The sequence below is a fragment of the Tachypleus tridentatus genome, chromosome 12, assembly GCF_004210375.1.
Source record: "Tachypleus tridentatus isolate NWPU-2018 chromosome 12, ASM421037v1, whole genome shotgun sequence".
Classification (NCBI taxonomy): domain Eukaryota; kingdom Metazoa; phylum Arthropoda; class Merostomata; order Xiphosura; family Limulidae; genus Tachypleus; species Tachypleus tridentatus.
This window is the reverse complement of record NC_134836.1, coordinates 108,687,006-108,705,417: the sequence shown is the minus strand read 5'-3', so window position 1 is coordinate 108,705,417 and position 18,412 is coordinate 108,687,006. Positions and strand designations below refer to the sequence as shown.

Here is an 18,412-nt window from a genome sequence, read left to right as displayed (position 1 = left end):
ACAAATCAGGAGTTCTTGTCATTGAATATATCATATGGAATAGCTGTTTATGTGTGGAATCTGTAAGTTTTGGGATACTGTATTTGGATCTTTTGGTCTGCCTTGAAAGTGTAGCAGCGTACAATTCCTTTGTAAATGTGATAATTCTTGCAGTCGTTGCCTGTTTCATGTTTTGCAAATGCTTCATCATAGCAACTACTGTAGTCATGACAGAGTTTAAGGGGCTTTAACCTGAAAGAAACAAGTACACTTTTGTGAATAAGGGTGTTTGTTTCTTGTTTGTTCATGTGTATTTGTTTTTTGTTTCTTCTTTGTTGTCCATTCTCCAATAACTTTCTGCATACTATTTCAAAAAGCTGCTGTATTACAGAAACTTTAACTTCCTGTTGGCTATCAGGGTACGTGAATACATGTAGTTAACCTCATCAAGCCTAAACATTGTCTGATATTATGTTGAATGCTAATTCAGTAAAGTGAACAGCTGTTTACTACTTACTCAATTCACTAAAATTTTCCTGTTATTTATTATTCTACAAGTTACCTTTAAAGCCATGGAGGACAAGGCTGAGAAAGGCATGCTATACTAGAGTATTTGTGTATTAAAAATTATTTTGTTGAAGCTATTATATGTTGCTTAACCTTATAAACTTGGTTGGTATGGTTGATGCTTCTTCTGCCACTTGCTCAAACAAATTGTGTTGTAGTTTGTATATACACAAAACGAATGTATTAATAATGCAGGTATAATTTTTATATTTCAGTATATTATAAAATCACAACAGTTACTGTTTGTAACATTTCTTTTGTAAGAAGACGGAAATGGTATTTTCTTTTTCTTACAAGTTTTCACATTGTTTAGTCTCTATAACTGGAACTTTGTACATCAGAAAGTCATTATACCTAAGATAGCTGGCATCTACTGTCTTAGAAATTTAATAACTGGGCAAGAGTAGCTCATAATGTCTTATTATTTGCACTATTATCAACTATTTTGAGCTGGCTAGTGTATTGATTCCATTGAACATGTAGCTATATATTTAGGTTTGCTTATCTATATAAAAACATTTCCATAATTATGGATTGAAAACATGTTGTTGCTATTTATAAACTTTTTTTACTTGTTACATTTTTAAAGATATTATGGTTGCAATTAAATATTTTTTTTCCATAACTTTAGAACTAATATTTCTTTATGCTCAATCAATATTAAGAGTAGGTTTTTACATTTTTCATATATATTACATTTGTAATAAGCACAAAAGCTCAGTTTGCTTCATCAGCAAACAGCAATATTTCTGCTATTTACTTGCAGATGTACTTCTTTGTGATTGTATTATTAACCATTAATGTGTGTATATGTATGCTTTATTTAGACAGGTAAACATTTCAAACAAACTACGCTGGTAATAAAAGCATTTCGCTATGAATTCCGTCTTCATTTGGAGCTCAATGCGTAAGTTTCTGGGTGTTTTTTTTTCCTTAATTTGAAAGAACATAATTATCACTTGCATGATTTATTATTAACTGGTAAAAGTTATGAAACTATTACAAATATCTTAGTTATTAGAGAGAAAATTGAACATTATGGGGTCATGAGTTTGTTGTTGAGTTATTTTCTACAGGGTATTATGTATACTTGTGTGTATCTGTTGTTTCTAAGCCAAAACCGTTTTTTTTCGCAATTTAACTTCATGATTTTTCAGTAATTAGAGAATGTAATTTGCAATTCCTACTTTAACTGGTACAGTTAAAATGAACAGTGAAGTTCATTTATTACTATATACCAGTATGCCAGTGGTTACAGTGTACATCAGTTTAGTTATCAGTAAACCAAAATCTGTAAGTGGTTACAATTTACTTCAGAATAGTGATCAATAGATGTTTGTTTATTGATAAATTGTATATCATTGTTTGTTATCAGTAAACAGCAATCTTTAAGTGGTTACAGTTTACTTCAGATCATTGATCAATAGATGTCTGTCTTATTGGGGAAGCATACATCAGTTTAGTTATCAGTAATCAGTAGTTGTTTACTGGTGTTTACACTAAGTAGCATTTCTTAACTGATCCATGAATGCTCGTCTGTCAATGTTTACAGACTGTTTTAATAAACACCAACCTATTAGTGGTGACAACTTATTTCAAGCTGGTGATAGCTGAACATCAGTTCATCAATAACTTTTCACAAGTCAATCTAGAAAGTTGTACCTGGACAAACAGTCAGAGAAAGCTATTTCTATAGTGGAAATTGTCTGCTAGAATCCTATTAGTATCACAGTAGTCTTTCACATTATTGAATGATAGTCATTCCAGAACCTTTTATAAAGATGAAACTGTGTATTTGAATTTTTTTCCACTGCAGTTTTTGCTCTTTTTAGGATGAAAAAAATTTAAATCTTTTGTGCTTTTTCTATCTTTATGCAAATTTCATAAGGTACCAACTTATCTACATGGGTCGTCATATGATTTTTAAAAAAGAATGTTCTTCAACTAACTTCTTTTTTTTAAGGTTCTAGTTTAACTCTTGTTGTTTTTATCTCTGTTGGTTTTTGAAAGTTTTGATCTCCAACAACTCTGTTTTCTTCTTGCAGCATAATGTACATGCAATACTCCTTGCAAAGATAACTGCCATTTCATGTGATTTAACTTACTTCTGTTACTGCAGGTTCCAGTCATAATGTTCTTTTTGATATAACTAGTAATAACACAAGTTTTAGTATGACATCTCTTAATTTTGCATTTAGAGAAAGCCATGAATGTCCTGGGAAGGGAATCAGCATTTTTTTTTCCATGCATGTCTTCTCTAAAAGACTTTTATTTATCTTTATCAAAATGTATTACTAGGATAAAAATAATAAATAGCTTGGAAAACTGATCTGTGTTACTGTTCATAATGTTCCATTTTTGTCTAAATCAATTTTTCACATAGAATCTGTCCTGTCATTAAATTCTTTAGTGGTCTAAAATTTGGATCTTGCAAATGAATCTAATTTCTATTGAATCTCTTGTCACTTGGCTTACTGGAAGACCAGTGTTATACTGTACCTTCAGCATAAAAGTAAACATAGTTCCTGCTATTTACCTTTGTAGTAGTTTTTCTGTTTTTTGTCAGTCATGGATGTGAAACATTGTAAGTTCTGTTAATGGGTGTTTTCCTTAAATAAGGACACCAGTTTTTTGAAAGTCATATATTGCTTTCTTGTGTCATATCACAGGTTTATTGTCAAGAAGAGCAAGTTTTAATACTGACTGCCATGTTAAATAGAGAAAGAGAGCAGCTGACTGTTTTTAATTGTTACATACACACTGTTAATTTGAAGTGAGGCAGACATTGATTTGGTTAACTGTTTTGGTATTTTATTGGAAAACATTAAAAAATGGAAATAAAAAAAGAGTAAAATTATTTTAACTTTTATATTTTTCTTTATTTTTAAATTAAAATTTATTTTCTTTTTATCTTGAATGTTTTTGCAGTATCTTACTGGTTCTTTCAGGAGAAATGTTGTTGTTGAGGATTGTAAATGTTGGTTGATTGTTCTTGTAATTGTTTCAATAAATAGGTTATTGTTTGAGAATTTTGTTTTGCAAATATATTCAATAAATATGACAATAAGTAGACTAATTTTTTCTATTTCTCATTAATACTAACTTTGATTTAAAAACACGGTCATGTCTTACAATAAGTTAACATTACTTATGTCATTTGTCAAGCTTGTATTTATATGTTCAGTTGTAGTTTCTTTATTAAATCAAGATTGTTTTTTGAAAAAGTTAAAAAAAATTTTAGTGAATGCATTGTTTATAAAAAAAAAAAATCTTTTAAATCCAGTTCATGTATCTATATATTGTAAAACCAAAAACATTATTTCATGAGTAATCCCAGAGACATTATTATTTGCTTTAATTAAATGCTATTTGAAGTGACATGTTGCTTCAGAACTAGTAATTATATTATAATGTTAAGGTCTTCAGTTTGTTAAAAAAAACAAACGACTCATTGTTTTGTTTTTTTAATCACTCAGAAGCTTTAAAGTGAAAATGTTAATCAGAAGTTTGTGATTGGGAGAATAATTCCAAGGAAAATTTATAGATACAAGACATTTTTGTATGTTTTAAAATAGTTCAAAACAGAAATATTCAGTGTTCTTATGTGGATTAAAGCATCAATGTTAAAGTCTGAACTACATCAGCTATGAATATCTGTCAATTGTAAACAGCTGTATCTGAACCACCTGGAACTGATATGTATCAGAAACTAAAGGGGGGGGGGAAGACTGCTGTGCAACTGAATTATGGTTGTCTGTTAATTCTGAACATTTTTCTTTTATCTAACTGTATATGATTTTCTCTTGCAATGTCTATTTATGTAAAAATTACTGCTATCTCTATTTTGTTCTTAAGCTTTTAAATCCAAAACATTTTGAGTGACTTCTAAAAGAAGTAAAAGCTTTAGGAAGAGATGGGGTTTCATAATTACATGAGTGGAATTGTGGCAACAAGAAAATGTGATTTTGTGTTTTGACATATCATAAACTGATAGTAATCTAGAAGAGATAAACATTTGGGGTTGCTTGAAGATATTCTAATTAAAGAACAGAAATTAACATTTGTGTTTTCACAGAAGTGTTCTTTCTTTCAGTTGTGTGAAAATATAATGTTTTTTGAATTAACATCTACTTTTCTCTTTTTCAGAAGTCTTCCTCACCCCTTTGTTACTTTAGAAATACATTGTACCAGAGTATTTCAGAAATACATGGTTGTCTTTTACAGACATTTTCTTGTTCCTCTTTTACTTCAAAAATCTAGTACCCTTGGAGATGGTTCCTCTACATGGTGAGAAGACCTCCCAGATAAGGTTCTGTACTTTCAGTTTACCTCCTCCGGGATCTAAACATTCACTCATTTGCTGTGCGTGGTGACTTGTGAAGGAGAGGGGTCCATTTCCAAAACACCACTTTGGCCTTGAATTCCTGAAGAGGTGCAACCTTGGGGTTGTCTCCCCCCAGGGTCAGTCAGCTGATCCACTTGGGCTAGGGTCAGTTGAATACCAGTGTTGGACATTCTCAACGAGTGTTGTCTGATACTGGTGTTTGGGTGTAGTACTCGTGTTGCTGCAGTGTCCTTATTTGACATTGTAGTGTGTCTGCTCATAGGGCTCCATGGTGGGTTGATTTAGTGGGCACTGATATGTAGCATCTTTATTATGGAATACCCCATTTATGAAAAAATAAATAAAAATTGAAAAAAATTGGAAAAAACAAACATTATTGGAAAACGACCACTCATGGGTGATTCTGTTGTACAGTCAACATCATAATCAGATTCTGTACCTTCATTTCTAATTATGCATTCTTTATCTGAGAAATCCTTAGGGATTAGAGGGGCTTGCTGGCTCCCCTAAGTCAATAAAGAAGTTGTGCTCTGGAGACATTTTGGTAGAAACATCTTCACCACATTATACCATACTCGTATTGATATTGAAGGCCATTAAGGATATACCCATCGAGATTACTCCCCATGCAACTTTGAATTCTTCCAGAGGAGTTATAGTTGAGAAGGTTGGAGATCTTTGCTCGTTTTTCGTGCCAAGTCATTTCTGCTGTGTGCCGAATCTCCATTTCCAAAGATGGAATTATTGTACCTACTGATGATCTGATATTGATGTTTACATCACCAAATCCTCCTGCCACAGTCTAAGAAGATTATTTGAACTGTAAAGTATGGCTATACATACCTAATCCTCAGATGTTTCCAGTGTCAATGGTTCAGTCACTCAAAAACATCATGTTGTAGTTCTATAACGTGCTCGTTGTGGTGGCAAAGACCTTGATGCTTACAAGTGCAAACTAGAACCACATTGTGTTAACTGTAGAGATCTACATCCCTCTCTTACTCTACTTCTTGCCCTAAATGGGTGGAAGAGAAAGAGGTGCAACACTTGAAGACTATAAATAACATCTCCTACCTAGACGCTTGGAAATTATTGTCCTCAATTTTATCTTGGACATATGCCTCAGTGGGAGTGCAGAAAAATCCCTCTGTGCCTCCAGTAAAGTTGTTTGCAAAACATCTGAAGAATATTTTGCCCTCCCATGATTAAAATGTTGAGGAATCTACTTGTACTTTCATCTGTCTCTGCTACTCCTTCCAGTGTCTCTTTGGTTACATTTCCCATGGCTTCAGGTGTTTCATCAGGCCCATCCTTTTCTGCAGCACTGAGAAGTAAAATAACCATTTGTTCATGCCCTCAGTTGCTGGAATCTCTGTTCACAGATCCTACTTGACCAGAAGCAGTATCAGTGGAGGTTTGCATGCACGTCTTGTAGAAGGTGTACTTCCCATGGCCCTTGAGTCAAAGTTGTTAAGGCTTATCTCTGACTATAAGATGACCTTTATTCTATACTTCAAGTAGCTATGTGTCAAGTGTTTATTTGATCAAAACTGGACAATGGGTCTTTGGTCCAGGACTTCTGCTTTAAAGATGTTGGACACTATTCACCTTCAGGGGCTTCAGCTCTGCACAGGAGCCTTCTGCACTTTTACAGTCCAGTGTTTGTACATTTAAGTCTCGTGAACCTCCTCTATACCTTTTGCTGTTTGCAACTATCTTTACTGTAAGCTGCAAAACTTTGATCCTTACTACAGCATCCCACCTGGGGTTGTTTTCCTTCCTGAGTGAACCATGCTTTTTCAGGATAGACTGTCTGTTATTGTTCCCTTTGGCCTTTGTATTCAAGTGCAGTTGATGAATTGGGTCTGTCCTTAGATAACATAGCTGTATCCACTGATCAGCCCATCCCTAAATGTGACCATTCTTTGAGTCATTTGATAAAGGTGGATACTCTCTATTGTAAGTATTGCCTTCTATTTGCCTACATCTTTTGAATCATCCTTCCATTTTCGTTTATGTGGTTGGTTCGAAATCGGGTGACTCTGTGGACTTTGCTATGGTTTATTGTGATTTTGTTATTACACACAAAATCCTGTCTACAGTTTCTGTGTTCACTGCTGAATTGTATGCCATTTCTCTTGTCCTGAATCACATAGAAGCTATGCAGTACAGAACTGTACTGTTTATACTGACTCGCTTAGCTTTCTGTTGGCCTTGGAATTGCTTTATATTAGTTCTCATCCAGTTCTCATTGATATTTGAAATCAATTTGCCCAATCTCTCTATCATATTTTCAGTGTGGATTCCTGTACATGGTGAGGGGATCTCCCAGGAAGGTTCTGTTCTCTCAGTTTACCTCTTCTAGGATCTAAATATCCACCCACATGTTTGCTGTGCAAGGGGAGGAGAGGATTCTGGTGGTTGAGGGGTCCAACTCTAACACACTACTTTGGCTTTGAATCCCTGTAGATGGGCAGCCTTGGGGTGGTCCCCCTTGGGTCAATCGGCTGGTCCACTCAGGCTAGAGTCAACCAAGTACCAGTGTTGTATGTTTTCAACAGGTGTTGTGGACATTATATCTGATGCTGGTGTTCGGGTATCGTGCTCATAAAACCCTGACATTGCTGCATTTGGCATTGTAGTGCATCCCGTCATAGGGTTTCATGGTAGGTGGAGTTAGTGTGCACTGAAATATTCCTTTTTATTATGGATCCTGTAGATAAAAACTTAAATAAGATAGTGAAAAAACAGTCATAGGTAAATAACCATGTCTTGAAGATTCTGAGCAGCAATTCTCACCATCTGTACCACCAGTTGTACCTCATTTTCTTTATATTGCATTCACTTTCAGACAAATCTTTAGGGCATATGTCTCCCTTTTTCATTCAGAAGGGACTAGAGGGACGTGCTGGCTCTCCTAAGTCAGTAAAGAAGCTCTGATCTAGTGACATTGGTGGAAACATCCACATCTCAACACAGTGAACTCCTCATGCATTCAAAGACAATTGGGGATATACCTATTGAGGTTACACCTCATGCTTCTTTGAATTCATCATGAGGATTTATTGTTGAGAGGGGATTTGAAGAACATTCCAGAGTCAGAGATTTTCGCTGGTTTTTCCACCCAAAGAGTTTCTGTAGTGAGGCGTATATCCACTCGCAAAGATGGAATTATGGTGCCAACCAATATCCTGATTCTGACATTTACATCACATTTTCCTGCCACCATCAAGGCAGGTTATCTTAATTTCAGGGTACAGCCATACATACCAAACCCCCTCAGAGGTTTCTAGTGTCAGCTGTTTAGTCACTCGAAGACGTCATTTCGTGGTTTCTTAACTTGTGCTCGTTGCAGTGGCAAGGACCATGATGCTTACGAGTGTGAAATGGACCTTTATTGCATCAAGTGGATTGGCTCTCATCTGTCCTAGTTTCATTCTTGCCCTAAATGGTTGGAAGAAAAAGAGGTGCAGTGTTTGAAAATGATTCATAACATTACTTATCCTGAGGCTCAAAAAATTGCTGTTCACCACCTCATCTTGGACATATGCTGCTGCACTTCGTTCCATAACTACTATGGGAGTGCAGACAGATCTCTCTGTACCTCCTGAAGAATCGTTCTCCAAACAAATGAAAAGTCTTTTGACCTCCATGGTTAAAAAAGTTGATGAATCAACTTCAACACCTATCTCTGTCCCTTATACATTCCACCAAACCCCAAGATCCACATCTTTTGGTTCCAGGTACAGGCATTTCCTCAGATACATATTCTTCTCTCACCCCAAGATGCAAAACAATCATTTGTTCATGTCCTCAGTCTCTGGAATCCCCTTCCAACAGCAAAGACTTGCCCAATCGACCCAGGGCAGGATCCATGGAGGTCAATAGACCTCCCTCGAATAAGGATAGTAAGGAAAAAAGACATGGTTGTAAACAGAAGGGTTTTCCACCAAATTCGCCTACACATAAATAAAAGTGGCCACCCTGATATAGTGGAACTGTCGAGGTTTACGTTTTAATCTGGATGATGTCAAAACATTGATTGCTTCCTACCATCCTGTTTGTCTTTCCTTACCGGAAACTTTTGTGAAACCTGCCGATACAGTCACCTTTCAGGCAGTTTTCTTTATACAGAAATGACAGACTGTGTGATGAACGAGTGCATGGGGGGGTGGCACTGTTGGTTGATCAGCATGTGCCAACCCTGTCTTTGTCACTAGACACACCTTTGGAAGCTGTAGCCATTTATGTTTCCTTGGGTCTTTCCATCACTGTTTGTTCTCTCTATCTGTTGCATGGAGAGACATGTGATCAATCAGACCTTAATGCTCTCATTGAACAGTTGCTGCTTCCCTTTTTCATCCTGGGGGACTTTGATGTACATCATCCAATCTGGGGGAGTGCTGATATTGATAGGAGGGATCATTCTGTAGAGCATATGCTCTCTGATCACAACTTTTCTCTTTTCAATACTGGTTTTTCTACTTATTTTCATGCACCTAGTCAGTCCTTTACCGCTATTGATCTCTCAATTTGCTCCCCTTCATTATTTTCCATTTTTCATGGAGAGTTGACAATACTCCACGAGGCAGTGATCATTTTCCTATAATTTTGAGAGAGACTGGCCGTGGTCAATGCCACTTGACCCGTGTGCTTAGGTGGAAGCTGGATCAGACAAACTGGCCCTTTTTGACTGCTCTTGCAGAACTTGATCCTGCTATCATCTGTAAGCCATCAATAGATGACTGTGTGGCAGCAATAACTGACTGTATTGTACAAGCAGCTGCTCAGTGTATTCCTAAAACCTCAACATATTTTCCACTATATTCTCATCCATGGTGGAATCCTGCCTGCTATATGGCATGGAAGTCTCAAAAACTGGCCTGGGATACTTTCTGTAGATATCCCACATTTTCGAACTGCATCGCTTTCCATCTGACTCGTGCACATTCTCAGTGGGTAAGAGATCAAAGCTAGAATGAATCTTGGATTAAGTTCACAACTAGCATATCTTCTACCACCAGTTCCAAAATCATATGGGATAAGATTCGAAAGGTCAGTGGGAAATATAATTCTGTACCCCTCTCGATCTTTTTCACCTATACTCTAGGTGAAAGCTTTTGCTGGGTATCTAGCACTTCTTCTTCCACCTTCTTAGCCATCAAGACTCGAGCAGAGCAATCACCTCTTTCCTTTTGAGCTGATTTGTCTCTATGACTATAATTGTCCCTTTACACGGGTGGAATTGAAACTAGTTCTTCATCGGTCTGGCAGTACATTGGTTGGATTAGATGATGTACACTATGACATGTACATCATGTACACCATCTATCTCCTTCTCTTCCTATTCTTCTGATTATTTTTAACCAGATCTGGCAGGAGAATGTTTTTCCTGATGCTTGACACCAGACTGTTGTCCTACTTTTCTTAAGCCTGGGAAGGATCCCAAGATTCCTTCAAACTGTCGTGCAATTGCTTTGATGAGCTGTCTCTGTAAGACCTTAGAGAGGATGGTTAATGCTCATCTTGTTTTGTTCCTCGAGTCAAACAACCTTCTCTCACCCAACCATTGTTGGTTCCGATGATAGCACTCCACCATGGACTACCTGATTCAACTTGAAATTCAACTTGAGAAGCCTTTCTCAAATGACAACATCTTGTATCAATATTTTTTGACATTGAGAAGGCTTATGATACAATATGGAGGTATGGCATTTTGCGAGACCTCCATACATATATATATGGGTTACATGGCCATTTGTCCATTTTTATTACAAATTTTCTAATGGACAAGAGATTCCAAGTTTGTGTGGGTTTGACACTTTACTGTTCTTTTCTACAGAAACTTGGGGTCCCCCAGGGCTGTGTTTTGAGTGTCACACTTTTCAATATGAAGATTAAGGCCATCACTGAACAACTCCCTCTCACCATTGCAAACAGGCTCTATGTTGATGACTTTCACATCTCATATCATTCATTGAACATGAGGTATATTGAGCACAGGTACAGACTGCCCTCGATTGTTTACTGAAGTGGACCACAGCAAACAGCTTTAATTTCTTTCTCTCTGAAACCACTTGAATGCACTTTTGCTGCCAACAGGGTATTCATCCCAATCCTGAACTCCATATCGGTGAAGTTGTGCTTCCTGTGGTCCCTGAGATAAAGTTTTTGGGGCTTATCTTTGACCTAGGCTGACCTTTATATCACACATCAAGCAGCTACAGGTCAAATGTACAAGAGCACTGAACATCCTCTGTGTCCTTTCTTCCACCACTTTGGGAGCAGATCAACATTCTATGCTAAAGATATATTGTTCTCTTATTTGATTGAAACTCGACTATAGATCACTGGTCTGTGGCTCTGAGGAAGTGTGGAAATCCTCAGTGCAGAGCTTACACATAGTCTCATGAACCTTCTTTGCACCTCTGCTGTTTGTAACTGTCTTTACTATATGCTTTGAAACTTCGTTCCTTACCAAAGCATCCCACCTGGGATTGTGTTTTCCTTCCTTGGTGGGCCATACCTTTTCAGAACAGACAGTCTGTCATTGCTCCTTTTGGCCTTCGTATCCAGGCACAGTTGGATGGATTGGGTCTTTCCTTGGATACCATTGCTGTATCTGCTGGTCAGTCCATCCCACCATGACTTCTTCCAGTCCCCATATGTGGCCTTTCTTTAAATCGTCTGAGAAAAGCAGATACTCCCAATTGGAAGTACCGTCTTTTATTTATTGAACATTTTTTGAAAAATCTTTCCATTCCAATTTATATGGATGGTTCCAAATCAGGTGACTTTGGGCTCTGCCATGGTTTGTTGTGGTTTGGTGGTTGCTCGCAGAATCCCCTCTATAGCTTCTGTGTTCACTGCTGAACTGTATGCCATTTATTTTGCCCTGGATCACATAAAAGCTGAGCAATACTCAAACTGCACTACTTATAATGACTTGCTGAGTTCTCTACTGGTCCTGGAATCACTTCACATTTGTTCATACCATGTTCTTGCTGATATTGAAAACAGACTGGCCTATTTCTCTTTAATATCTACTTCTATCCAATTTTTTTGGATACTGAGCCACGTTGGTATTTGTGGGAATGAGCTTGCTGACACTGCAGTTCAGTCTATCTGCTCTGGCACTATCACCACTGTGCCTGTCCCATGCATGGACTATGGCCCAGTATTTAAGGCTCAGCTCTGTGCCAGCTGGCAGTCAACTTGGAGTGAGCAATGAAAAACCAGATTTTCCAAATAAAACCCTATATTGCACTTTGGCTGTCTTGTTTCTGTAAGGATAGGAAAGAGGAAGTTATTCTAACTAGACTATGCATTGGTCAGTTTTAACTCGTTGTTTTTTTTTTATCTGGAACTAATGCACCAGTGTATATTTTGTGTAACACTCAGATCACAATAAGCCACATTTTACTTTCATGCTCTTGTTATGACTCAATGATGGCACCATTTTAAACATGTTCTGTCCCAAGGTTTGTCCATAACATAAGTGTTATTGATGATGGTGACACTGTCCACCTTGGTAATGTTTTTAGTTTTTTAAAGGCCATTAATCTTTTTAATGCAATTTAAGTTTTCTAATTTATACATTACACCATTTTTTTAATGTGGCTCCCTTTTGAAAATCATAGTTCATCTCGTATGATTTGAAATTAGAAACTTCAGGTGACTGATGCTGCTGTTTGAACTAGCCATTAGTCATTCTGGAGAGTTATTAACATTTTACTACAAGTCTTTTAAAAATTTAATTCTTTTACTTTTTGAAAATGGCCATTACATCAAATAGCTCAGAACCAGGATTGAAAAGGCCAACTTCAGGTGACTGATGGTGGTTTTTGTACCTACCTGATAGTCTTCTTTGAGTGTTGTGATAATTAGTTACCCTACAGAAAGTCCTTTACAACTTGAATTACTGTAGTTTTTCTCTTAACTTTGTAGACTAGATGTAAACATTGGTTTTATGCTATTTATTTGTTTTTAACTATATTTTGTTTTACCTTAATTTTCTTTTATGAATATTGCTGCTTTGTGCTATAAAACACTAAATCAACCAACCAACTCTCTATCACATACTTCTCTCCAGTTTTTCTGCAAGGCAGGTCTTGTTGGTATTTGTGAAAATGAGCTCACTGACATTGCAGGTAAGTCTGCCTGCTCTGGTACTATCACTGCTGTTCCCTCATGCATGGAATATGGTCCTATATTCAAGACTCGGCTCTTTATGCCAGTTGGCAGTCGACTTGAAGTGAGCAACGTGATAACAAGCTTTTCGAGATCAAACCTTCTATTGCTCTTTGGCTGCCTTGTTTTCATAAGGATTGGAAGGAGGAAGTTGTTCTAGGTAGGCTACACATTGGTGATAGTTTTTTAATTCATTGCTTTCTTTTATCTGGTACTAATGCACCAATGTGTAACACTCATGTTACAATAGCCAACATTTTACTATCATGCCATTGTTACAATCAGGAGCAAAAGCACCATTTTAAACATATTTTTACTATGGGTTCACCCTTGACATTAGACAGTTCCACTGATGATGGTGACACGTCCACCTCAGTTGTGGTTTTAAATTTTTAAGGGCCATTGGTCTTTTTAACTCTCCTTAGGACTTTAATTTGAAAATTGGACTGTTTTGTCATAGCATCATTTCTTTTTACATATCTTTTAATTATTTTACCTTCTTACCAGTTGTTTGGCACAGATAGCCCAGTTGCTTTGCACCAATAATTGCTAAACAATCAGCCAACTGTAGTTGAACATATATATTAGGTTGAAATTTCTACGGATCTACAGATGTACTTTGTTTTGTATCAGAAACACTTCAACCTGTATGCTGGTGTTTCTCTATAAAAGTTTTAAGCCTGAAAGTTTTCAGCTTTTGACTATTTCTTTTACAAAAACATTCTGGCTTTCAGATTATTTCAGAAATATTTTGTGAATAAAAGTTGATTTCTTATTTTTTCTTTATAGACACTTGTTAGTTCCTACATTACTTCTAAAAGAGTTTTTGTCTGGGATCATTACACTTTCATATGGACCCTTTACTTTTATATTTGTCCTTTGTAGAAATCTTCTGGCTCCTACATTACTTCTAAGAGTTTTTGTCTGGGATTATTACACTTTCATATGGACCCTTTACTTTTATATTTGTCCTTTGTAGAAATCTTCTGGCTCCTACATTACTTCAAAAACATTTTTTACCAGAAGGTGCCCAACAAATATCAACTCAGGTAAGTTTACTATTGCTAATACTTTGCAATAAGTAAGTGACGAGTAAAAAATAGTTTAATAAACAACATTAATCTGTATTGAGTTATAAGTTTTTGTTATTGGTTACTAAAATCATACTTTATCTATTATAAATGTTTAGGTATTTTCAAGTTTGTAAATTACTTACATACTGTCATTGCTAATCGTCACTCGGGTAAAATTATCACTTTTAATTTTTGCACTAAAAATTATTACAAATTTTATTTAGTTTGTAAGATTTTCAAATGTGTATAAAGAATTATTTTTACCATCATGAGATGTAAGTAAGCCAGTAATAAACTAGAAATGAGTGTACAAAAAAAACTGATAAATGGCAGAGTAATGTAAGTAAAAGAAAAGCATAGCCTTAAACTTCTGCAATCTAATATTTCATAGGAAGGAATGAATAAGTACAAAAGTAAAGTTTTTAAAAAGGTTTGCCACCATATATGCACTACTAGGAGACAGTGGGCTTTGAAGTATGTACAAAAACATCCCTGTGTACACTTGATGTGTGGAGAATGGCGGGAAACTGTACAAATGCTCACATAAGCAGTTGTTTATGTAGTAGCTTTATTGGATATAATGGTTTGTCTCTTCGTAGTTAGAACCACCAACTTCATTCTTAATTATTACGAATTGATTTTCCTTGGTCATACTTGTGTCCCCTGCTAGTCCAATAGTTAGCCTACAGGTTTACAATGCTAAATAAAATCAAGGGTTTGATTTCCCCTTAGTAGGCGCAGCAGATAACCGAGTGTGGCTTTGCTATAAGAAACATACACATACTCATATTCACAATATGGTCCATTTTTAAGGGTAGTTTAAAAAATGTACTTTCCAAAAATATCAACTAAAGACAAATCATTTCCTAGAATTATTACAGTAACACAAAATGATTACAGTAGCATTGGGAGCTTTAAAAAAAAAAAATCATAATGGAAAGGACCGGTGCTTATCGTGTCAATCTCTTTCTGTCAGTGGAAAAACATTAGGAGTAAAAAGGTTTTGTTTTAGAATTTCGCACAAAGCTACTCGAGGGCTATCTGTGCTAGCAGTCCATAATTTAGAAGTGTAAGACTAGAGGGAAGTCAGCTAGATATCATCACCCACTGCCAACTCTTGGACTACTCTTTTACCAATGAATAGTGGGATTGACTGTCACAATATAACGTCCTCACGGCTGAAAGGGTGAGCATGTTTTGTACAACAGGGATTTGAACCTGCGACTCTTAGATTACTAGTCGAATGCCTTAAACCACCTGGCCATGCTGGGCTGTGAAAAGGTTGAAACCTTAATATAAGAACAAAAGTGTTAAACTAACTTGTTTTAGCTTTATGTTCTTCATTAATAGGGGTGATAATACAAAGAGTTTTGTTTTTAAGTATCTCCATAAGTTAACCACATTCCTTGAGAAATGAATGTAATCTTATCCATTTACTACGTATAAGATATTTTGTGAAATGTGTTATTTGTACCTTTTGACATTCATAAGTTCAACAGTATGGCCATCCATGAAGGTTAAAGAAACTTATCATATAGCTAAGCAATCGAAAATGATTTTTCTTTATAAAGTTGTTCAGTTTTTTAGTATTTAGGTTTGAATTTTCTTTACAGGAATAATAACTTTTATTTTCTACATGAAGTTTTTTTACGTGTTATTTATAGACCGTCTAGATTTTAATAATGTACACATATATTTGAAGCTGGTTTTCTCCTTTGTTTTGTGTATTATATATTACACCTTTTGAATTATCATGAATGATCAGGTTTCCTTGAAGAAATTCAGCCTTATGGGGTCAATATTTTTCAATGCTTCCTCATTGTCTATGCTGATATACAATCCATCCTATATATTTGACTCTTTTAGTTCAGCATTTATAGTTGTTGTCATAACAAACTTGTATAATAATGATTCAAATATAATTACCAGTTAGTTAATGATTGTTTTATTATTATTAAATACTTCTACTAATAAATATATAGCATTATATCTTGTGTTTTGGTTGGTTATCTGCTGTTGTCTCCAGGAAGGGCCTGAGAAGTATTTTATGTGATAGAAGGAAGGATTCAGTTTTTTTTTTTTTCTTAGAAAGGTAGTTGTTCTGTCACCTCATCTTGGATCTCACCCCTCATTGAAACACTGAACTATTAAAATTGTTTCAGAGGATTTTTCAGGTTCTTTCAACTTCAGTGCTAGGTGGACTATGTATGATATCAGGTAGTTGAATGTAGGAAGATTCTTGTATATTTTTCTTCTGTGGTTTATATCCTATTATCTCAGAATTATTTTGTTTTGTTATATGTTCTTCTTGATATGTAAATTATTGTACATTTTTTTTATGTTGCTGAATTCTGACTTTCATTGGTCATTTTATTTGTCCAGTGTGTTGGTATCCACAATAAGAAGGGATGTTGTAAGTTATATTTTTCCTTTCTGTGTGAATCACATAATTGATAACTCATTCAGTCAGTCTAGCATAGACACTGACTTGTCTTTTAGTGCAGATGAGAGCTTGGATGAGTGGTAATGCACCTGTTTTTTTAACAAAGACCCATGATACAACATATATTCCTTCTCATGTTTTTGCTGAAGACAGTCATAAATTGCTAGCCAAAATGTAGGATATAAACAAATTGGCACCTTCTAATAAGGAAAGAAAGTTAGTAACTAATTAGTAATTGGTTTCTAATGATTGCATATACTACTAACTGTGTTATATTAGTCATATTTCTAATAAATTTATTCTTGTCCTTCATGCAGATAAGTAATGATCTTGGGCTTGTATATTCTATATTTTAAAATCTACATATTAAATACATTTGAGTTATAGTCAAATTTGTTTTGTCAGTTCTACTTGTTTCTGTGTGTATGGCATTTTATGATTTATTTTGCTCACCACATTGAACTTTTATATCATAAAATCAAAGAACAAGAAGTAATTTTGGTGCAACTGATTCATTATTCTGAATTATTTAGTAGACAAACTGTTTACAATGCTAAACAAATAAATGTGAATCCATTCTGTTTTTTTGATCCACTATTTGTTGCTGAGTTCTTCTGAAATCCACTTCTCTTCACTGTGGTGAATATAAGAGAACTCCGAGCATCATTTCTATACCATGCATACCACCACCATGTAAATTCTAGTCTTGTTCTGGGTTGTTGATGAGGAATGCACTTCTCCTAAACCATTATAACTTGGTCACAAGTAGTGAAATGAACAACAGATTGTGCTTCATCTTGTACCTAGTTAGTCCTTTGATGTGATTAGTGATAGCTTTTCTGATGTTTGTAAATTTTCTGTAGTTCTATCAATGAAGATTTCTGTTTAATTTTATTTTCTAAATAAAATACATACAGACTTAGTTTTTCAGAAAAAAAAAACATTATGATAAACTGTGACTGAATAAATATTTCTGGTTTGCACCTGAAGAAGACAGGCCCATCTTTAGAAAGTGCTCATTTTATAGGTTACCATATTTTTTATGTTCAGTTGTTTTCTTGGACCAACTTGTTTTCTCGACATCATAAATACATGAGTAGTAGGTTATTGAAATCCTTGACATTGGACATGCCACATTCTCAGTTATCTTAACAGATAATGTACTGATTTATTACTTTAGTGTAATAAGATTTTTTTTATTTATTTTGTGCTGGGAATAGGAAGTTGAAAATTGTTACTACCATGGAACCATAAGTAATTACCCAGGAGCCAAAGCTGCCTTTCGTACTTGTAATGGGATCAGGTAAATGCATGTATTAGTTATCTGGAGGTAATTTTTATGAGAATTTGAGTATTAAGCTATTTTTTTTCAGAGTCTATTTTTTGAGTAGTATTATAGTAAATTTTAGTGAGTAATTTATAAAAGAAATATCACAAGTGTTCTATTTTCAAGTCATCTTATGAGAACAGAAGATGTTCTTCTACAGAATACATAACCTTGTCTCTTGGTTTGATAATTCGTAAACCAGGACCTCTCTCTCTTATTTTATAGAATACATAAACTGCATCTGTTGTTTTGTGTATTTCTTAACCAGAACCTTTCTCTTATTTTATAGAATGCATAAACTGCATCTGTTGTTTTGTGTACTTCTTAACCAGAACCTTTCTCTTATTTTATAGAATGCATAAACTGCATCTGTTGTTTTGTGTACTTCTTAACCAGAACCTTTCTCTTATTTTATAGAATGCATAACTGCATCTGTTGTTTTGTGTACTTCTTAACCAGAACCTTTCTCTTATTTTATAGAATGCATA

The 18,412-nt window shown here is 35.3% G+C and overlaps 1 protein-coding gene across 2 annotated transcripts in view; it reads left to right on the top strand.

The window, feature by feature from the left end:
- LOC143234307 (disintegrin and metalloproteinase domain-containing protein 23-like) overlaps positions 1-18,412 on the top strand; it is a 77,343-nt gene that overhangs the window by 10,274 nt on the left and 48,657 nt on the right. For both annotated transcript variants that reach the window (XM_076471575.1, XM_076471574.1), the window contains 3 exons: positions 1,374-1,453; positions 14,061-14,130; positions 17,818-17,900. In XM_076471575.1, coding sequence (XP_076327690.1) covers positions 1,374-1,453; positions 14,061-14,130; positions 17,818-17,900 — 233 coding nt within the window. The remainder of the gene's footprint in view (positions 1-1,373; positions 1,454-14,060; positions 14,131-17,817; positions 17,901-18,412) is intronic.